Genomic DNA, 22,731 nt, shown 5'->3' on the forward strand with positions numbered 1-22,731 from the left:
GCATTTCATTGCTGGTCTCCTTGCAGAGACAGCTCAGTGATCTTGCTAGGTTTTTACATATAATTTATATCTGTATGTATTATCGATACAGTTTTATATAGAATATATGCTTTGTATATCCTTATTTTGCTTACATATTTTATACATGCTATAGAATATATATGTTTTTATAAATGAGAATTGAAAACCCATGAGTAGGACAACAAACAAATATGCTTTCTATAGGCATTTTGGGATGCTGGCATTGCAGTATTGCAGTAGGTGACTAGGACATGATGTGGCACAGCATGAGATTATTTGGTTGCATAAAGCTTAGTTTCCTTCCATTAGGTTATTTATTCTAATTATCATGGCATATTGACATAATGTTACATACTGTGTGTGATATATTCTGGACACTTAGTAGCTCATTCCTGAGTCATGATAGTCAGATTTCATTGCATTTGCAAGTATTAGAATTGCAATTTACCCAGTGCCTCACCTTATATTGCTTTGAATTTCACCTGCTATTTTACTAGCCAACACTCTAATCTCCTTCTGTAATTCTTCATGGCCAGTCTTTGTATCTCAATGCTGGTTAATTTTGCTATGTCAGAAAACTTCCTCTTCACCTCTTTTTCTACATCAGTTCTGAATGCAAGGAAGGATACAGGGCAAGGCACAGACCTGGTCTCTGGTTGTAAAACCTGGCCACTTCCTTGTGCTCAGAGTTCAGCTAGTTACTGATTCATGAGAGCAGTTTCCTTGTTGTTCTGTAGCTCAAGCCATGAGATTTGAACCTTTGCTGTAGCAGTCCAGATAGTTTGAGCAAATGGCTTTGTGTGATGAGCAACACTTGAGTCATACCTTCAGTTCTGCTGAGTGCTGGCATCTCCTGCAGTAGATCTGTTGAAGCTTTGCTGTGTCCATTAAGAATATTGTTACTGTTCTGCTGCTGAACTAGATCCCATGATATATCTTATGAAAGCTGTTTGGAAAAGGATTTAGTGGAATTTTCTAGATGAGTTCATTCTTGATGTGCTTAGAACTTAATTAGAAGTTCTGCAGGCTCTTAGAAATGTATTTATTATCTCTTCAATATGTTTCCATTTTTCAGTTGCACTCTTAATAGTCCTCTTGGCAATTTTGTACATTTGTAATGGAATATATTTGTGTATGTATTCATTCAGGGCACTTTATACCATTAGAATACAAACATAAGTAGACATCTTTACACAGAGAAAGTACTCTTACAGCAAATGTGATCTTATTCCAGCACTGTCTGTTAGTATAATCTTCTGCCTTTATTTGCTCATATTCCCAGCAGTGCTTTATTTTAATAGATGGTGTTTCACTGAGGTCTTGGAGACATTTATGAGAGTGCTTCTGCTTCAAGGTGGTTCCTCTTGTGTTTTAGGATTGTTTAAAAGAGGTACTGGAGATTGTGGAGCTGGGCATTTCAGGAAGCAAATCCAAAAACAGTGAACAAGAGGTCAAGTACAAAGGAGATAAGGAGCCAAACCCAGCATCCATGAGAGTGAAGGATGCTGCTGAAGCTACACTAACGTGGTATGTAATTTGTCAGAGCGTGTTTACTGTTTAGTGTTGCCTCGTCCCAAGTGTTTTAATCAGGAGTTCCCAGCTGGTGAGATCTCTGATGTAGCAAGAGCATTTGAACAGTGAGCCAGAAGCTCCCTCTGTTTTGCCCTTTGGGCAGGGTTGTTCTGTGCTCTGCCTTAGCTAGCTTCCTCCTCCTGTTACAGGTGTTCAACAGGAAAAATACCCTGTGATTGCTGTCTTCCTCTCCTACCTGTTCTCTTCCTTGGAGAACAAAACCCACTCCTTCCTGCAGCCCATGGTGTTCTGTTCTCAGCCAGTTCTCTCTGCAGACAGCAGTTCCCTCGCTATCCCTCTTGACCTAACAATCCTGTCTTTCCATCTCCCCTTCTCCTTCTCTGCCTGAGAAGTGCCATCCCCAGACTGACTGTGAAAGTGTTAGACACTGTCCCATGTGCAATGCAGCAGGGAATAGCACGTGCAGCAGATGTAAGCTGGTGCAGGAAGGGATATCAGTCTGTCCACAGCACTGGGCTCGCTTAATATATTTGAGAGGTTCTGTTGGAAATTCAATAATAGATAGTATGTGGGCTGGGAAGGGGAAGCACAGAGAGGAAAGTTGGAATTTGCTCCAGAGAAGTCGAAAAGCACTGTCGTACTGGATGAATAGCATGAAGGTAGGCAGGACAGATTGAGGATGGGTAGGATAAATATGTTTTGCAGAAGGCAATAGCTCTTTCTTGCTCTGCTTTGCAATAAAACTATGATAAACTTTGCTCATGAAAATTACGCAGTTCTTTTACTAAGGTAAAAGCAAGCATTTATCAGAACTTGTGGACAAACCTTAGTTGTTGCCTAAAAGTGCCTCTCTTCATTTGGAGAGATGAAACTATGTGTTCTTGGTGTAAAGTGGGAAAGTGTGAGGGCAGGACTTCAGTAAACTTACTTCTGGTCTGGGTGGTAGTGTTACGAGTAAAGACCTGAGATAAATCCTAGGATCTCCAGCCTGACACTGAACAACTCTCGTTATTGGTTCCTGCCAGAGAAATTTTCAGTTTCTAATAGTATTTCTTCTAGGTTTTCATGTGTGTTTTTCTGGAGTGACTAGGTCTGTTTCAAAACAAGCTGATGGGAGAGGGCAGGTTTACCCTGGCAGCATAACTGCTGTGTCAAGACATAAATAAAGAGTATGAGTGAAGGCCTGTTCATCTTCTTAATCTGTCATAACTCTTTTTTCTCACTTGCAGTATTATGCAGTTACTTGGAGCATTTCCTTCTCCCAGTGGCCCTGCTTCTCCTTGCAGCTTGGTGAATGAAACCACATTAATTAAATACTCTCGTCTACCCACCATAAACAAGCATAGCTTCCGATACTTTGTTCTGGATAACAGTGTCATCCTGGCAATGTTGGAGCAGCCTCTAGGGAATGAACAGAGTAAGTTAGTACTACCCATTTCCTCCTTCCTCTGGTTAAAATTGTACAGAGCTGCGAAACAAAGGCAGTTCATTGAGTGTTGTTCTTGCATTTCAGGGACTTAATCTGTTCTGTGGGTGTATGATTGAGCAGAGTGTTGTTCTGGGATGAAGCGGTGGGAATAACTTTAATGTCACCAATAGTCAAACATGTACAAACCCATCCAAATTATTCATGCGGTTGTCTGTGCCTTTCATCCAGTTAGATCAGATACTTGCAGCTGACTGACATCTAAATTATTGCTGATGGTCTAAAGTGATAGCATTACAGTTCGAAAACATCCTTGTTCACGAAAGAATGAAAATATAAAGAATATAGGAGGCTTGACAGGGAGAAGTGCTCAACAAATGGTTGATGTGACGCCTTTATGTTGCATGGATGCTTTTTTTGCTTTAGGTCTCCTGTTAACAAATATTTCTGTGGGTGCTTTCAGCTCAAATGGTTTTAGTTGCTTCAGAGCTGTTACAACCTTCCCGTGTACCATTCTGTTCCATCAGTGACACCTACTGTAAAGGAGATCTGTCACAGGGTATTGGCTTTCACATATGAACCTCATTCCTTTCAGCTTCATGTGCTTTGACCAACAAGAATTATATTAAAATCTGGTATTAAATTACATGATGCTTTGAACTGAATAACTGATCCCCCTGTAAGTCTTCACATATCATGGCAGTACTAACAGAATAGATGAAAACTCTCTCATATGCGACCTCAGTTTAAGACCAAGGTATATTAGATCTGCTGATCTGCCACAGATACCTTTTCCTTATCTATGGGCAGGATGGAGTCTAGATACTAGTCTTGAAAACAGATTGCACAGAACTTCATGAACTGGCCAAGTTACTTTGAGTTGTGGTCCAGAGTGCTCCAGCCTCACTGCGAATCACTAAATAGATCTTGCAGAAAATGCTGATGCTGGGAGCTGTTGCTGCACAGCCACCCACAGTCTGTGTTTGAGCAAGCATGTTGCTGACTAGAATGGATTAGAGCATGCTTGAACATCTGAGCAATCCTCACTCTGCCCCTGCTAAATTCATTACTGAGGAATCCTGTAAAGCTATTAGAATCTCTGATGAAATTATCTTTTTTTACTGTGTGTAACTTGCTTACAAATCCCCTCTGAATGACAAGATTAAATGCAGTATTGCACAAGAGGGCCACACCGCTTTTAGGGAAGGCCACAGAAGGGAATGACTGTGGGAAGCTGGTTTGGTTTGTTTCTATGTGTGTTTATGTACCCTGCACCCTGGAGTTCCATGAAATACTGGGGAAGGAATATGTACCTGCTAGTTACCTGATGGTGTCAATTGGTGGTTTATGTGCACAAAAGATACATAATTTTAAAAAGAGGAGCTCTAGAGTTATGATGATCCCTCTTCTAAAGTGGTGAATATCAGTGCCCTTTTAAGTCTTGAAGGAAGACTGAAATCCCTGCAATGTTAAAACCACCACTGTGCAAGTTGAAAGGCAGTACCTCAGGGATCTGCAGTCCAGTCTCCTGCTCTAAACAAGGTTAATACTGAATTCAGATCAGGACAGAGCGACTTGACATTGTCCAAGTAGGTCTTGAAAACCTATAAGGACAACTTCTTTTTGTTCTCCCTATTCCTTGTGAAACATTTTCCATGATGGAAAGTCGGCATCTTCCCGTGTCTTAGTTCTACCATTATCTCTTGTCCTTGTACTGTGCTTATTGCTGCTATTTCGTAGAATCACAGATTGGTTTGAGTTGGAAGGGACCTTAACACTCATCCAGTTTCCAACCCCCTGCCGTGGGCAGGGACACCTGCTAGAGCAGCTTGCTCCAAGCCCCTGTGTCCAAACTGGCCTTGAACACTGCCAGCGATGGGGCAGCCACAGCTTCTCTGGGCACCCTGTGCCAGCACCTCAGCACCCTCACAGGGAAGAGCTTCTGCCTAAGATCTAATCTAAATCTGCCCTCTTTCAGTTTGGAGCCTACAGACCCTTGTGAAAATGATTGTATTTTTGTGGGATCTTTACAGAAGGCCATGGAAGTATCATGGAAACCATGTCTCCATATGGTCATTTTTCTTATCTAAACATGCAGTGGCTGGGCAATCTTTTTTCATTCTTGGTAATAATTTGGGCACAAAAAGTGATCTTCATGAATTTGGATAAAAGTTAATGATGAACCTGAGCTGGCAACTACTGAACAGACCACAGAGTAGACTAGAACTTCCCTGCTGCAGAGAGAAAGATCACTTGCTCCTCTACCAGGAATTGTCGTCAGGGTCATGGAGGAGTTACCTAGAAAACAAAACCTCTATCATCATGCTTTCATTTTCTTTCTAGTTAAATTACTGCACAGTGAACTGTTTGCAATTTATGATGATGTATTATTCTCCATGTGCTTTGCAGATGACTCTTTCCCCTCTGTCACGGTTTTGATCCGTGGGACATCTGGAAGATTTGCATGGGCCCAGCAACTCTGTCTCTTACCAAGAGGAGCTAAAGCAAATCAAAAGGTCTCTATCAAAGCCGTAAAGAAATCTTTAACTTAGAGATGTTCAGCAGAAATTCCACTAATGTGAGACAGCCCCACAGAGCTGGTGATTATACATTAAGGCTGAGCCACGGGGCCTTTAGCTGTAGGTAATGTGACACATCTCTGGTGACTCTTTACGACTTGTGATGAATATTAAATACAGGCTGTGAAAGTGCTGTTGCCTCTAGACTTGTTTAAGGGGAGGGGGCATTCTCCTTGTTTTTTCAGAGAGTATCTTCTGAGGTGATGGGGCAATGGACAGTGTATTTAATGTGTAAGCATGAGTGTTGATGCTGATTTTAGGATGTCAGGTCAAGCCCTTGCAGCAGAGGAAGCAGTCAGGAGGTATAGGATGGAATGCTGCATTTTTGTCTGTTTGTGAACTGCTCCAAACCTTCAAACTCTTCACATGCCTCTCAGTAAAATGAAGGAAATAATGTAGCTGACATCGGCACCCATCAGTCTCAGCTGTCATGTAGCTGAATCTGCTCTCTTGAAAGCAGCCTTCAGGAGGACTCTCTACATGATGCCTTTGGAGCTGTGCTGTCACTGGAGCTGAGCCATTTCACCAGATAGTGTCAGTCCAAGTGTATGACCTCCCACACCACAGGAGAAGCCATGTCCTGGCCTCCTTACCAGTTCTAAGGGAACTTTTCCACCCTGAAGTGATTCTCTAACTTTTAATGTTTTGCCCTTTAGAAGTGTAAGTGGTAGTAAATAAATTCATAAAGCAGCATGCAAGATGTAATTAAAGGTCTTATTTGCTTGGATCTTGTGCACCTAGATCTTTTGTTGGTAACTGCAAGTTTTGAATTGCACACTAACAGTTTGGAACATAACATAGCAGAAATGTCAGAATTACATTATGATGTGTTATGCAAGCCCTTTTGATATTCTGGCAGTGCATCTCCCTCCTGACTCACAGCGTTGCTGCTGTTCTCTTCCAGGACTTCTCAGTTTGACTTGCTGTGATCATCGTAGTCAGCAGGGTTTAAATGGAGACTTCTCAAACAGTTGGTAGATTTCACTCAATACAGTTATAATGGGCTGAAAATAAGATGTTGCCATGTAAACTTGCTCTAAAGCTGGGATTTGCAGCTGCTCAGGGGTTAGATGGTGAGCAGGGTTTGTAGATTCCAGGAGTGCAGCTGCCAACATGGGCAGAGCTGTGTCTCTTTGAAAATTTACAGCCATGTCTTTAATACAAGTCTATTAGTTTAAAGTACTCAATGTTTTTTAATGATGCCTCTCACTAATGCATTTGTGTACTTCTGGTGGTGAGGTGGGAGGGAATGTTTTCCATCTATTGCAGTGAAGTATTGTCTAGTGTTATGATGCCTTCAATGTAAAAACTCTCCCCCTTTTTTGTCAGACTTTTGTGCCAGAGCCTCGACCAGCTCCTAAAAATGATGTTGGGTTGAAGTACAGTGTGAAGCACCGCCCTTTTCCTGAAGAAGTGGACAAGATCCCGTTTGTGAAAGCAGACTTGAGCATTCCTGATTTACATGAAATTGTGAATGAGGAAGTAAGTCATTGTTAGTCTCTAATTTTGTACTCGGGTTGGGGGTTTTTTTTGGTCTGTTCATGAATCATACACTAATGTCTTTCTGTAAATAGTTTTACTCTTTATCTTGACTAATTTAATATTAATGGAATAATAATCTCTGCAAACTAATCTGTGCACTTTTCCAGGCAGATGACAGTGCCTTGGATGTGGTTTTGGGAGGCACTGCTCAACATGTCTCACTACTGATCCTAATATCCTGGTTTTGCTGGGAAGCAATGACTTGGATTTTGTTGCCTCTTCTGGGGAAATGGAAAGGCCTTTTTTGAGATCCTGGGAGGAAAGGGAGTGTGTGTCTCAAAAATAAAGCTTCACAGTGCCAAATGTGTTTTAGTTTCCTTTCACTTAAAAGGGAGAATCTGTAGCTGATACTGGGCATGGAAACTTGCAACAGTGGTCCCATGCGAAGAGGGTGTTTAGATGTTCACTTTGTAACATGGCAAGGTCTTGTTGATAGAGCTGTAGTAAACATCCTGGTATTGGAGTTGCAGCTGCTGCTTGCCAGTTCCTGAGTGATGGAGCTGTTGTTTAGTGGATCTTAGTGATCTTGGTGGACTCAGCATTTCACACAATGTTTTCTAGCTCGAAGAGCGACACGAGAAGCTGAGGAATGGCATGGCCCAGCAGATTATTTTTGAGACTTCCATAGATCAGAAGAGTGAAGAGGAGTGGCGGAAGAAGAGCTTTCCTGATCCCATCACGGAGTGTAAGCCCCCCCCACCGGCACAGGAGTTCCAGACAGCACGCCTCTTCCTCTCTCACTTCGGGTTTCTCTCACTAGAGGCATTGAAGGTGACCTGATACTTCTTAGCGTTGTGCAAACACCCTCAGTACCAAAGCTGTCCCATTCCTATGCTTGTGCTTTAAATCATCCCATAAGATTGAATTAGGTTTTGGGTTGGTACTTTAAGAGTTTCTGAAATACGACTGCCTTAAAAGTTCTGCTCCCAAGATGATTATGCTTGAAATGGTTTAATCGTACATAAACACTTGGGAGTGCTTATAGGTTGTATAGCTTTCTTTTTAAAGTTAAAATAACAGCTTGTAGAGAAGATCCATATTCTTAATTTGAAGTTCTGCCTTTTCTCTGTGGATTCTGTTTTATTTGTTGCATTTTCTTCTAGAAAACCATCAACAAAAGCAGACAATGGAGCTTTTGCAGAAATTATGTCTGGAAGTGTTCAGTATTTTGCAGATTTTTGGTGTATAAGTTAATAAATATGTAACTACATATGTGATTGTGTGTAGTTGTCATAGTTTGAAAGTATCTGCTGCTTCTGTTGTGGTAGCTAGCACTCCTTTTGTGCAAAATGTTACGTCTGTTTCACTGGCAAAATACCATTTTTATTTAATGAAAATTTGTTGCATTCTACTCTTCTCAAACTATGGTGTCACTCACAGTAACAGGATTATAATACGTCAGAACTTTGTGTATGATTTTGCTCTTAGAAAAGGAAAGTTGTCTTTTTATATTTTACTGGATTCATATAGAAATCACAAAGAACTTTTCCAGTTAGGAAATATGGGGTTTTAAGCTGTTGAACTCTGTCTGTTGGATAGGAACCTACTAACAGTCGTCTACCTCCTCACCTGATTGCACTTGACTCAGCTCTTCCTGGTTTTTTTGATGACCTTGGCTACTTGGATTTATTGCCATGTCGTCCTTTTGATACTGTTTTCATTTTCTACATGAAGGCAGGCCAGAAAACAAGCCAGGAGGTAAGTGAAGTCATAGAGTGCCAAATAGCCCTTATCGTCTTGTTTCTAGTGTTTCCCAAGTTCTGCTAATGACTAGAGTTGGAGTATCAGACCATGGGGTTCTGGGCACTGTGTTTAGTTACAGTGTGAGCTATAACAAGTCACTGTGTACTCCTTTCTTCTATAGGTTGAGGTATGTTACCCACATCTAGGGTTGTGGTAACATCTCTTTTATATAATTAAAAATGTATATAAAATACATATTTAATATATTAAAATATTCATAGTATTTTTATCTGTTCTGTCCTTGTCACTATTTGTAGAGTTCAAAGATTCATATCAGAAATGCATTTCAAATTGGCTCAGCTTGCAGGGCAGGTTGCAGTTTATTCTCAGCAATGTGCAGCATCCTGGTTTTGTCCAGTTTTATTCTAATGTTAAACACTTGTTAAAGGAATGAAAAGCTTCTGCAAGTAAGAAAGTGCAGCTGCTTTGCAAGTCTTTACATTACACTGTTTGTATTCTAATGCAATCAGGTTAATCAGGTTGATTTGTGCAAACCTAAATAGTCACTTCTTTAGACTGTGACCTAGAAACTCCCAAAGACAGCTTATGGACTCATCAGAAAAGGCTATTTCTGTAGTACCTTCTCCTCATTCCATTCATAATTCTCATAGCAAAGAGTAGAAGCATAGCTTCCATAATAAATTATTGTGCCATCTCCTCGTGTCTTTCTGAATGCAAAGTTGACAGAACGTTGCAGCATCTTCTGCTTTTGTGTGGAATACACTAGTTCTTGCAACCAGGATCATGCTGTTTGTGAGTTTTCAAGTTGAAGTTCAGAGTAGCCAGTACCCAGTCTTTCCATCTCCAAAGTCAGCTACCAAACAAGGTATATAAGTTTTGCCTTCCAGCTAAAATGTGCTCTTGCTGACCTAGCAGAATGCTTTTTTCCCATCTGATGCTTATATGCTATTATGGATTTAGACAGATGTGATTACTTAGTCTGCAGAACTTGCCAGCCTTTGGAAACCCAATTAGCATGGGGTTTGCCATGTAGATTTAATAAAATCTTGCATTTGGGAGATTCTGGATGTATTTAGACGCAGTATGAAGATGCCACTCCTGCTTCAAGATCCCTGGACACCTTGCTGTGATTTCTAAGCCTTTCAGGTTGTGCAAGGTCGCAGTGGCAGCCAAGTTAAAGTACTTGTCTCTAGGGATCAGGGCTGAGTGAAATACTGATACTGCTCCAATCCTTGAAAAGACCTGTGTTTTGTTTCTGTCCTGCATTGTTTTTGATATTAACAAGCAAGGGAGGAGGAGATTGAAGCCAAGTTGTGACATTGTTTGTGCTTCTGGCAGGGCTGGCTGCCTGGTCCTACTCATCTGTCTCTCTCAGTGAGTTCATGCCACTTCAGCTCAGGACCTCATTCTGTTTTGAGGTGACCTGCTGTCCTTTCACGAGGAGTGGTGTCAGCTGTGTTTTATCTGATGCTGCAAAGCCTGGAATAGTGGCATCTAGCCTGCTATTGCATTAGCTCCAAATATTTTTCTGTGGTGGTAGGTTTTTACACTTGAGAAGGTTCTCATTGCATTTATTTATACAGGGTAATGAAGTTGCTTGCACACTTTTTACATCATTTTACTTCACATCATTAAATGTCCTTTGAAAATCCCCCCTTGTCCTTGCTTTACTGTAAATTCTTTTTCTAAATGGGCTTAGATATAAAACCATACAGTTGTATAAAGCCTGAGCCTGCCTATTTTCTGAAGTTGTCTTCTAAACTGCATTTATCTATGCTTCAGAATGAATTGAGATACAGCTTCAGTGAGCTTAGTGGTGAGAATAATCGTAATATTGCAGTGCAGTATGTATAGCCATTGCTGAATACTGTATGAGGCACTAGGGTGGTGTGCCAGGACTGTGTGGATGGACAAACCAAAATCAAAGGTGCTCCTGCCACAGAATAGATTCTCACATAGCTGGAGAGGGTGGATGCACTGCACAGCATTGTCTATTCCACAGATCACAGTGGTTCTGGTAGACCAGATCACAAACCATCCATGTCTCCCCGTGTGCCAGTTGGTGAAGGTCTCAACTTAGTGGATAAAAATTACCTTTGGATGTGGAAACATCCCAGATCTTTTTAAGAAGTAGGATTAAGGTTTAAAGCAACTAGCACAGAACAGTGACATTTGATTAAAGTGCTTGCTTGAACCTGCTTAAATAGTTTTGCAAAATCAGTTTTGTGACTTAAGGCCCACAGTCTGAATTGCTGGATGTCATGTGCAGGTGAGTAGTGATAAAACGCCTTTCTCCTCAAATTTCCCCTCAGTTTTGTAGTGAAAATTGACCAGAAAATTCTCGTGTTACCTTTTGTGCTAATGCAGATTCTGCGCTGAACAGTTCTGTGGCTTATCCCTAATGAGTGGATAAATCTCCAAATTGCTGTTTCTAGCTGTTTGAGTAACCATTTTACAGGCTTTGACAGTGATGGCAGAGAGACAAGCTGATAGAATAGGACATTGCCAAGCAGGATGGGAGGATGCTGGGCAGCAGGAGTAGTGTCCTGGGGTTCCAGGCTTGCTGAAGAGCTGTTTTTCAGCAAAACCATGTTGTGACATTAAATCTTAATTTAAAAAGTGGGGGGGGAGAAAAGAGCTGCTTCCTGGTCTCTTGTATTTACCATGGTGATGCTGGTTGTTTCAGATCCTGAAGAACATGGAGTCTTCCAGAATTGTTCAGCCACACTTCCTGGAGTTCTTGCTGTCTCTTGGCTGGTCTGTTGATGTGGGGAAGCACCCTGGATGGACTGGCCATGTCTCAACAAGTTGGTCAATCAATAGCTGCAGTGATGAAGAGGGACCTGAACAAGGTAAGACATAGTAAATGGTTAAATTAAGAAGTTTAGGCTCCTTTAGTAGACAGTTAATTTAGGTGTTCAGGAGCAAGAAATTCTGTCTAAGCACTTGCATATTCTTATTAGAGAAATGCCAGTGCTTACTAGAAAGGAATGTGTAAATATTTGATTAAACTTCAAGTCAAAGTGAGCAAAACTAATGTGTGTCTGTTACTGGGAGGAAGTAGCCTCAGCAAGGAGTATCTCTGCTATGGTTTTAGCAGACTTAATGAGTCTTTAATGTGTTACCCAGTATTTGGGTGAAATGAGATACAGATTGTGCTGCATATTGGCAAGTAGACTTGAAATATTGTGTGGTTTTTAGTGTTCTATAAGTAGATTAAAATAAGACATAGTAATAAGTTAGCTGTGTAATTGTGCTTGCTAGGGAGTAATAAAAGCAAGCTGCTGTTTGTAGGTCACAGTAGTTGGAGCCCACACACAGCTCTTCTGTCCTGCTTAATTTGCTCTGCTTTTTTCCACTAGAGCAGCTCCTCCTCTGGGCTTGTCATGTACTACCTCTCCCCATTCTGTCAACCAAAATGATCCTCAGGGTGGTGAATTGCTATCCCAGGGAGGAGGTTGACTTAGTTTCTGCCTAGAACAGCTGAATTGGATCACCTGAGATTGACAGTGTCTGGGTTGGTTTCAGTGTGGTTCATGGTGACTACTCCAAAGGGCCAGACCCTTTTCTTGGTGATCTTCAGAGCCTCAGCCCTCTGCTGTGGGCCACCTGAAGGCCTTGAGCAGGCTGGTCCAGCTTGTCCAGTGTCTTTGATCTAGCATTTCCATCAGATACAACACCGTTACTACTGCATTTACTTAAGCAACTTTGCTTTCCCTTCTTTGTGCCTTAGAAATGCTCTTCACCTGTAACTCAGCAACTAAAGGCTTCTCTATTCATTTGTATAATAAAACTACAAACGGTTGAAGGCTTGAAATATAGGGGAGACGTTGAGAGGCATGGCTTTCCCTGAACAAGTCAGGAGAGGTTACAAAATGGCCAGGTCTTGCTTTGATTTTCATTTGAAGACAGGATCAGACTGTGCTTTACTTGAAGGCAAAACCCTCTCCCTTCACTTTGCAGTTGGCTCTGTCAGTAAAGCTGTGTGGAAGGCAGTGCCCAGGTGAGGTGACTTGGTTTGATGTGGGCTTTGTAATTTGGATGTTTTTTTTCAGCCCTTTGGCTTAGATCTCAGACCACCAAATAGTTGAATTTATTCAACAGAAGGAACAGAAAAAGCATTCAGGGGTGGGAAGGAGGAATGCTCCTAACCTGGTTCTACTGCTGGAAAAATCTGTGAGTGGAGTCATAGCTTTAGCAAGCAATGGCTTAAAAACTCAAATGGTAGGTTTGAAGTAGACTTGGACAAGCTTGTAAAGATTGCTTTTGTTTTCCTCCAAGCTTTGCTATGATTGAAGATACTTATTTTTTTAAATGGATTTTCTGTTTGTGAATGGCTCTGATTAAAAATCCATTCATGAGTTTACATCCTGGCTGGTATCAGCAATAGTCTGGGCAGCACCAGGGCAGTGATTATCTGCTGTACTTGGAACTGGTGAGGCTGTACCTGGAATCCTATGTTCATTTCTGGGTTCTTCACCACAGGAAAGACACTGAGGTGCTAGAGTGGGTCCAGAAAAGGGCAACAAAGATGGTGAAGGGTCTGGAGCACAAGTGTGATGAGGAATGGCTGAGAGACCGAGGGGGTTCAGTCTGGAGAAAAGGGGGCTCAGGGGAGACCTTGTCGCTCTCAACTACCTGAAAAGAGGTTGTAGTGAGATATTCAGTCTCTTTTTCCAAGTACCAAGCAATAGGACTAGAGGAAATGGCCTCAAGTTGTGCCAGAGGAGGTTTAGATTTGGTATTAGGAAAAATTCCTTCCCTGAAAGGGCTGTCAAGCACTGAACAGGCTGCCCAGGGAAGTGGTGGAGTCACCATCCCTGGAGGTGTTTTAAAGATGTGTAGATGTGGCACATAAGGACCTGGTTTAGCGGTGGACTTGGCAGTGCTAGGTTTACAGTTGGACTCTGCAAACTTAAAGGTCTTTTCCAGCCTAAATGATTCTATGATTCTAGAATAGCTTCCCATGAGGCATCATTAAAATCAATTCACAGGCTTATGCTTTGGGTTTGTTTCCCTGCTCACTCCCAAAACCAAAGAAGTTCTGAAACAGTTGGGTTCAGGTTGTGGTGCTGCTCCCTGAGGGCTATGGGCTAGAGATGCAGGAGCACTTCCCTGACAGTGAAGCACAGCTTGGAGGCTCCTGTGTGCCTCTGACCACCTCTCTATCGGCGTGCTGAATTCATTGCTCCATTGGTTTTGCTGAGGCAGCTATCCCAGGAACCCTCTGTAAACTGGAACAAGGAAATAATTCAAAGTCCTTGCTAGTCTTTCTGGAGGGGGTATGGGGAAGGCAAAGGGAGCTGGATTGTCTTCCTCTGCTATGGAAGCCTGATGTGCTAACTGCAGTGAGGGAATAAATGGGAGCTGAGAACGAGGAGCTTTCTCGTATTGGGTTTGATTCAAGAGAGCCTCTTGCTAACTCTCCTTGGCAGAAGAACAGGCACAGAGGAGACACTGTAGAAACTGGCTTGAATTTTAGGATAGCATCAGAGTGAAGTTAGAAATGTTAGAACCCTTTGGAAATTTAATGACTAACTGAATGTCTGCTGGAGGGAATGGTTAGAAATAGCTACTAGATGAATTCTTGCGGCAGACATGCTTACTAGACTGCTCAATCCAAGGGAAATAGGGTATGCAGTACAATGGAAATGATTTCAGAATAAATCCTCTCCCAACTCAAAATCCCATTTCCTTCGAGATAATAAAAACTTATCTGAGAAAGGTTAGAACCTATGAGATTTGACTGTGAAATCTTCTCATTTTAAAATGAGATTTGCCTGATTTCTTCTCATTGTTTTCACCTTATCTTTAAAGGCTGTTTCTGAGGCAGCATATAAAGAGGTGGAGCTTCCTTTTGACTAAACTTTCCTCTTATGTCCATTTCAGATGATCTAATTATTTCAGAAGATGTTGGGGCAAGTATCTTCAACGGGCAGAAGAAGGTGCTGTATTATGCGGATGCCCTGACAGAAATAGCTTTTGTTGTCCCATCCCCAGTGGAGTCCCTAAGTAAGACCTCTTTGTACATGCTGCTTGCAAAACCCAAATGTTTTTTGTTAGAGAGCTTTTTCAGAAGGAGAACCTAAATTGACTGGTGCTGTGCCTGGCAAGATCCTTGTCAGAAAGCTACTGATGCTTAAATTACAGCGTTCCAATCCTCATACTCTTTCCTAAAGTGGCATGTCTTCTGTGCCCTTTTTCTCAGTCTAAGCCTCAATATTGCTGTGCCCCTGGGTGCATTAGTTTGGACACAGGGTTCACCATCAACTGGTGATGCTTATTTCCTTTTCCTCTCCCATCCTGATGATGTGCTCCTGCAGCACATGGAGGAGCATGTATTCAACTGCTGTGTAGGTGAGCAAGAGCTTTCACATCTTTTGCTCACTCCCGGGAATAAAAGGGCTGTGAGGAAATGATAGCCGTGGAAGGAGGAGACTCTGTTCCCTAGCAAATGGATGGAACGGTTCTAAATCCATAGGGAGTGTTTTAATTGCAGTCTGTTTCTGGAATACCTGGCAGTTGTCCATTGCTGACTCTTCTTCCTGCTTTTGAGTGCTATATTGACTTGACTGTAAATCTATGTATGTTGAGTTTCAAAAACCTTATAAGGCTTTTAGGTTCAAAACCTTCCATATGATGACAGCTGAAGTTTTTTGGCAGAAGAAAAGACAAACCCCACTTTTTACTTCTGGCTTACAGCTGATTCACTGGAAAGCAGCGTTTCTGACCAAGAAAGTGACTCCAACATGGATCTACTGCCAGGAATATTGAAGCAGCAGTCTCTGACACTTGAACTCTTCCCCAATCATACAGACAATCTTAATCCCTCCCAGCGGGTAAGCAAAAACTTGCACTGAAAAAGAAAAGTGGCTTTTTTCTTTCTCCCCCTGGCAGTGCTGCAGCATTTTCTGATAGCAAATGATTTGGTTTCCTACCATTTGGAGCTCCTCATTCCTAGCTATTAATCTTTGACATCTGCTTTGATCCTGCCAGAATTTGCACCTGCAGTAGGAGGTTGCAAGATTGCATTAATTGTAAGACTTAAATATGCTAAATAGTAATGTTCTGCATACTGAAATGCATGCAGGAAAAAATCTGTGCCGTATTTACAGAGTAATTCATCCGTGCTTGGAAATCTAGGATGAATAGGCATGGACACTTTTTGTACCTACCCAGTTTAAAATGGTATGTGCCAATTCTGTCTGAAGTATCAGATGTGAAATTGCTTTTGTATGGTAGCAAAGCAGAAAAACCATGAACTGCTCTTGGTGTTAGCAAAGGATTTCAAGTGCTTATTTCTCATATCGAATTCACTTCCAAATGTACCTTCAGTAACTGGTTTAAGATCTTTGAGAACAGTAAGAAAAACTTCAAGCAGATTTTTAAGATGCAATATATTAATTTACGTTGAAATTAAATGTTGTGGAGACCCAGGTTACTGTGGGTAGCTCCACAGGAGCTGCCCCATCTCAACAGTTGGTAGGGGTTGTATCTGTGTGAGACCTGGAAGACTGCAGAGCATCAGTGGAAATGCTTGTTGGGTGCATTACTGGATTCATATTTGCAAATACTGCTCTTCCCTTGTGTTCAAAACAGCTCAGTCCTACTTCCAGATCCAAGAGGGTGCCTCAGGGCCGGACCATTCCACCAATGGGACCTGAAACCAAAGTGTATGTGGTCTGGGTGGAACGTTACGATGATATAGGTGCGTAGAAGTTCTTATTGTTCACTAAAGTAATGACCGGGCAGGAACCAGAGGAAAAAACTGTGTTCTGCTCCTCTGTGAAATGCTAAATCCTTGCTAATGTCTGTAGCTGACACAAAGAGTGTCTTCTAAAAGAGTTCTTTGGTATTTCAGTGGTGGTCCTTGGGAGTGCATGCATCAGTGGCATGCAGGTCTGGAGATTATTTTAGCTCTGGCAGTACATGTGAAATGCTGTCATGCACTTTAGGCTAAATGCACAAAGAAAGTGTGCACCCCTGGATTTGAGTTCCTCTCAGCTGCCATCTTCTTCCAGAGGAAAGCAACCAAGAGATGAGGAGCTTCCTATGAAGTGTCAGGGTAAATTCTCAGGATGACCACAGCACTTCCCTCAGAGCTTTACCTGGGTCAGGAGGCAGACATTAAGTCCTGCAGCATCATTTCCTTATCCAGGCATTGGCCCAGAGTGTGTACCCTTAGCTTCAGGAGTCCCTCAGCCATTTCAGTTCCCAAACTGGTGTCCCTGACCCACTTCTTTCTTGGGTGTCAGCTAAAGCCAGCTCACTGCAGAGGCAGCAGCTGTGCTACACATGCATGTTTCTGCTTGGCTGCTTCTTTCAGCAGCTGTAGGAATCTCCCAAAGCTCTGAGCCTGAAGGTGAAGAAATGAGTTTGTGAGCCTCAGTAAGAATGGCAGTTGGATTTGTGGGGGGAGTTCTTGAAAGTGGCTCCTAGCCCACAGGCTTTGCCTTATGCTTCTTACGTTCTTGGCTTTTGCTTTGTGCTTCAGGTACATCTTTGAATCTGGACAGGGAAAAGCTGTCACTCTGTAGTCTAGGCTGTCACCCCTGTGCCAGCTGCCTGCCCTCCTTGTTCCTCTATCTCGAAGTACTTCCGTGGCCCTCCATGCTAGCTCCAGCTTTTGTCTACTGTTAGCATCCAGCTCTGATAGCACAAGGTGTTTTCAGGCCATATACTTTTTTCTGCTGGAAGAAGTGTCAGCATTGTCCTTCTCTTTGATCTGTACTTTATGAAGGACTGTCAGCATCTCTCAGTTCCTGCCCCTAAACAAGGTAATGGGAATTTTGACATCCACTTTCAGGGATCTGGGTTCTTACTTCCTCCTGCACATTCATTATCTAGTCACTCGTTACGAAATGCATGGCATCAGAGTTGTAGGTTATGAGGATCTAAGAGCTTGGATTTGAGGAAAGATGCCACATTTGCTGGAGCTGAGATGTGAGCGGTGGTATCATTGGGAATTCCCAGCTCTCTTCCTGAGGCTGGCTGCTTGTGCATATGTGAAGGTGCTGTGCATAGTAACTTGAAAGCTCTTTCTGTGATTGAAGTACTTCATCTCCTTCCTGCTTTCACTGTTCCTCTAGAGACTTGACCTTTGGGATTGAGAGAACTGAGGGTCTGGGACATGTGTTACTTCTCTGTTGGGTGCAGGGTGGCTGAGGTGTGTCTATACACTCCATGAATTCTTAATCTGAAAAACAGGCTTTGCATTGCTAGCAGTGCAAGAACATCCATGGTGTAAATGCTTCAGGACTGCATGGTTTTGACTGATGATAAATCATCTTTGTACAAAAACAAAACAAAAAACCCACCCCAAAACCAGGAGTAGATAAACTTTATTCAGTGCATCCTCTTCTTACAGAAAACTTCCCCCTTCCTGATCTGGTGTCCGAGACGAGCACTGGTGTGGAAACTACAGCCAACAGTAGCACTTCCCTAAGGTAAGACTGCTCTTACTCTGATGTTTTTCTTGGTTCTTGTGGACCACAGTTTAGGCTGCACTTTAGAAGAAGTCATGGCTGAGATTATTTGCATTCTTCAGCTGTCCTGAAAACCCTAGGCTTTAACTCTATGTTAAAGACAGATGAGTTTCCTCAGTGGATTTCTTTTTTTTTTTCTGAAAAAATTAAGGAGCTTTTCATATCACTGCAATTTAAACCTAAATTAAGGAACAGAGGGTGTGTAGTTCATGTCTTCAGTCTGATGAGCCTCTGTCCTGATCTGCTCCCTTGTGAGGCAGTTAATGCTGTGTGTGCATGAGGCTTAAAGCCCTGTCTGCAAGGACTCTCATTCTGTGGTGACAGAAGACCATAGAAACAGAACAGTTGATTCATTAACGCTCTTTTTAACATTCTCTTTAACACTTAAAGTGGTTGTTTTTCATCTCTAGATTAACTGAAACAGTGCTATAAAACTGATGTAACAGTTGTGGCTTTTTCCTTAAGGTCTACCATTCCTGAGAAGGAAGTTCCTGTGATCTTCATCCATCCTTTAAACACTGGCTTATTCAGGATAAAACTACAAGGAGCAACTGGGAAATTCAATATGGTTATCCCGTTGGTGGATGGAATGATAGTCAGTAGGAGAGCTCTTGGTGAGTTAAAGATTTTTAGGAGCACTCATGTTTTGATATATTTTTCTTTTTAATAATAATAATGTATCTGCTAAGCACATGGTCTGGAATCTTTCCTTGGAAAAGCAATGGGCACGGCAAAGCAAAATAAAAACCTGCTTTTTGCAGCAGCAAAAGTATGTTTTGGTAGCAGGAACAGCAGAGGGAGCAGGTGGTCGGCACTTTGCTGGCACCATAACAGGGCTCCACTTAATTGTTGGAGTGAGGCTGGAACTAGTAATAATGGAAGGAAAAGGTAAATACCTGTTATCTAGATGAGAGAGATCAGAAATGTGACCTTAATGTTTAACATTAAGAGCTGAGGTGCTGGTGCTAGTGCCTGCCCGAGGGCTCTGCTGAATTTGTGCTGTGCTGACATGCTGTGTTAGAAGGGATTAAAAGCCACAGCAGTTGAGGATTTTCTAATATGTTCAATAAAAATACTTAACCTGCTATGCAGATGTGTGAACAGGGGTCTGTGTGTGCTGTCTGCCTCTTCCTGTGCTCCTGGATGCATTAATGGACTGTCTTGGTACCTGTGCTACTATAGCTTCTGTAACTGGAAGTCTCACTCCAGTGGGAGCAATTCACAGGGCAGCAAAATGAATAAACAAACATTAGGATGCTGGTACATCACCATGAAATTAACTTTGTAGGGATCTGTTGGTGGTGACTCTCAGGTTCTGGGTTTTGCATGCTTAGGTTACTGATGGGGAAATTGAAGCCAAACTCAGTCTTTAAATAGCATTTGTGAGTTCAGCTGATGGCAGTGGCCTGTACTGAAAAAGAATCAGGGATGTTTTCCTAGAGCTGGGCTGGTTTTTCATCTGTGTGAGGACTGCCAATATAATGAAGTTTGTCTCGTCTCCAAGTTCAGCAGATGCAGTTGGTGCGCAGTCAGGATCAAGTCCCCCAGATGAGGAAGACACTATTTCTGCCTGTAGGAATGTGCTTGTCAAACAGCAAAGGGGTTAATGGACATTTACTTCATTGGAAGCATATCAGTTTCAGAATAAAATAGGATAAAGTCCACTATCAGCTTTGACCAAGGGTTATTGCTTTGGTTCCCAACCTTATCCTCCCTACCATATACAGCAGCATGAGTTAGAGGGGTAACAACAGTGGCAAAGCAGCAAGGGGAAACTTGTTTCCAGCCATAACCCATAGAGGCTTCCCTCATTCCCTGTTCCAAGGGGGAAGGCTTTGCAATTCCTACTGGAGAAAGTACTGATGGGTGCTTTTGCCATCCTGAAAGCTCCCCTGCCACTACCTGACCTCTGCATGTTCTCATGTAGCATGGCTGGGGCTGTAGCACTGTGATTCTTGTGTTAGCTGCTTTGGATTCTTTCCCCTCTTGGTCTTGAGTGTGCTGCTGCAGAGTTGCTTGGCTCTGGCAAAGCAGAGAAATCATCCTCCTCCTCTTCCTCTTCCTCCAGCCAGTTCAGGGTATCACTGACTTAGTCCCTTTCTTACTCATTTATTCCACAGTAAAATGTCCTTAAAGGTCTGGGGACCACTTGTTGTCTGTTCCCAGCGACTCATTGAGAAAGTTCTTGACTTGGTAGTGCTGAGCATCTCCCCTGGGTTTCTAGATGGGACAGAACCCAGAGCCCTCCTCAGCAGCGAAGCCAGCAAAGGGGCGTAGACCTGAATTTGTTTAAACTTGATTCAAACGTTGTTTCTTTTCCAGGTTTTTTAGTGAGGCAAACAGTAATAAACATCTGTCGGAGGAAGAGGCTGGAAAGTGACTCCTACAACCCCCCCCATGTCCGCCGAAAACAGAAAATAGCAGACATTGTCAATAAGTACCGCAACAGGCAGCTGGAGCCAGAGTTTTATACCTCGCTTTTCCAGGAGGTTGGGCTCAAGAACTGCAACCCCTAGGCCATTATCCTTCCAGGACAATTAGATCAGAGCTTGGTGGCTACAGTAATGAAAACGGTTGAATAACAACAACAAATTTCCTCAGCCCTCTGGAATTCAGGAAACGATATTCTAGCACAAGTCAGCAGATACCATGTGGGAGGAATGAGAAATGAATCCAGAACATTGCAGTTGGGATACTGACTTAATTCACCTACCCTCAGAAGAGTACTTAATTCCAGTCTTCCTGGATGCTATAGCAGCATAATCCCTTCACCCAGTCATCTATTCCAGACTAATTAGGAACTGTGTCTCATTCTGTGAGAGGAAAACAATCAGAACAAAGCCATCTCTGCATATAAGGATAGCAAACAAAATACAAACAAACCTGCCTTCAGACATCTCGTTACACCCACATCTTACAGGATAAGGGAGCAGGATCTCTCCTTTGAGGGGAGAGAGGCAGTTTCAGAGCATTCTATTTTCCTGCAAGAACTTAAAAGACATTTTCAGCCCCCCTTCAGAGCTCAACAGAAGATCCTTCACTGCTTGTAACCAATCTGTGTACCAAAAGCAAGAGGAGGAAAATGGCTTGGAAACACCAGGTCATGGATAAATAGCCAAGATACAGTTCCCTCCGTGGCTGGGAGTGAGTCCATCTACCCACGAGGTTTGTCATGCTGACAACAAACGACACCTGGTATTACCTGAGTTGTTACTAGATAAGAGCTCTTGGTTACAGAAACAAGAGGTTTGTGGCTTTCAGGTCTGTTGCAAAATGTCACGTTTAATTTTAGTAGCTTGATTATTTTAATTTTTTTATGCAATTACTTAATTTATTTCCAAGTGTCTGTGTCACCTACTCACCATGTCCATAAAAAGCATGAACATCCCTTGCTTTCCTTCCATTGGATTGAAATCTGAGATTCTGGGGCTGCCTCCTGCCTGCTTTATTTATAGCATAAGCAGTTTTCGCAGCTTCTACAACACTTTTCAGAAGCTCTTGTTAAACAGACTAAAACAAGTCCAAAAAACATTCCAAGTATTCTTTTTCCCCATTAATTCTGCAATTCCATGAAAGCCCCTCTGGAGTCAGAATGTGAAACTGGTTTGGATTGACTGTGCTGTCTCGTTCCACAGCGGTGGTTCCCCTTCACCTAGGTCAGAAGCTCTCCCTCTCAGACCATGGATTTCATGAGCTCAGGACTCGAAGGATGTGCTGGGAAAAGGTGTTTACAACTGCAGGATTTAATACTGGGAACCTAAAAGCTGCAGTGGGCACCGGCAGCCTCGGAGCGCTTCCAGGCTCCCGGCACACATCCTGACTTGTGTTGCAGTGATGAATCATCACTGGCACGCCGGGTAGATGCAGGTTGTGATCGCTGGCAGCAGCACGTGTCCTTTCCCTTCCAGTAAGCAGGTAATGGAAGAGTAGGAATGTGAGCAGGAACTTGGGGAACTCCTCGCATCAGAAGTGTTTTAGTAGCTTTTTAATGTGTTGCAGTAATACCTGCCAGGCAGTTTTTTTGTTTCAGTTATTTTGCAACATTTCAGATCTGAAATAGTCTCAATTGTTTGGTTACAACTTAACCTGCCAGGGACATCTGCTGCTCCTGCCTCTTCATGTGGCTTTTCACAGAGAGTTAATGGGAATGTAGGCCCCTAAAAATACATGTGAAAGGACTTTAAGGATGTTAACCAAGGAGGGTTAGGTTTAGGTGATGTGTGCTTGTTGCAGGGGACAAGCCCGTTGGCCTCTCAACTCGGGAGCTCTGGATTTTGATCCAGATGCATCAGAAGTGGAAGGAGGAAACCACATAAAGAAACCTACAGCAGCAGCAAGTATGAGGGATCACTTGTGTGATCAGTGGCCCTCACTTGTGTGATGCCCAGGTTGCAGATGGCAGGAGGGGCTGCAAGGCAGCGCTTGGGTGTAGTGGCAAAGG

At 42.6% G+C, this 22,731-nt stretch overlaps 1 protein-coding gene across 4 annotated transcripts in view; it reads left to right on the forward strand.

Moving 5' to 3' along the window:
* Positions 1–21,493, forward strand: part of RALGAPB (Ral GTPase activating protein non-catalytic subunit beta) — a 46,946-nt gene extending 25,453 nt beyond the window's left edge. For all 4 annotated transcript variants that reach the window (XM_057399934.1, XM_057399935.1, XM_057399936.1 and 1 more), the window contains 13 exons: positions 1,397–1,548; positions 2,784–2,971; positions 5,390–5,496; positions 6,889–7,041; positions 7,663–7,872; positions 8,641–8,799; positions 11,492–11,657; positions 14,695–14,817; positions 15,508–15,644; positions 16,405–16,513; positions 18,173–18,251; positions 18,756–18,904; positions 20,613–21,493. In XM_057399934.1, the coding sequence (XP_057255917.1) occupies positions 1,397–1,548; positions 2,784–2,971; positions 5,390–5,496; positions 6,889–7,041; positions 7,663–7,872; positions 8,641–8,799; positions 11,492–11,657; positions 14,695–14,817; positions 15,508–15,644; positions 16,405–16,513; positions 18,173–18,251; positions 18,756–18,904; positions 20,613–20,806 (1,926 nt within the window). In that variant the 3' untranslated portion in view covers positions 20,807–21,493. The remainder of the gene's footprint in view (positions 1–1,396; positions 1,549–2,783; positions 2,972–5,389; positions 5,497–6,888; positions 7,042–7,662; positions 7,873–8,640; positions 8,800–11,491; positions 11,658–14,694; positions 14,818–15,507; positions 15,645–16,404; positions 16,514–18,172; positions 18,252–18,755; positions 18,905–20,612) is intronic.
* Positions 21,494–22,731: the final 1,238 nt, after the last annotated feature.

The sequence above is a fragment of the Pezoporus wallicus genome, unplaced genomic scaffold, assembly GCF_028554395.1.
Source record: "Pezoporus wallicus isolate ANWC-B61680 ecotype Strahan unplaced genomic scaffold, APGP_CSIRO_Pwel_v1 contig_13267, whole genome shotgun sequence".
NCBI classification, from domain to species: Eukaryota; Metazoa; Chordata; class Aves; order Psittaciformes; family Psittacidae; genus Pezoporus; species Pezoporus wallicus.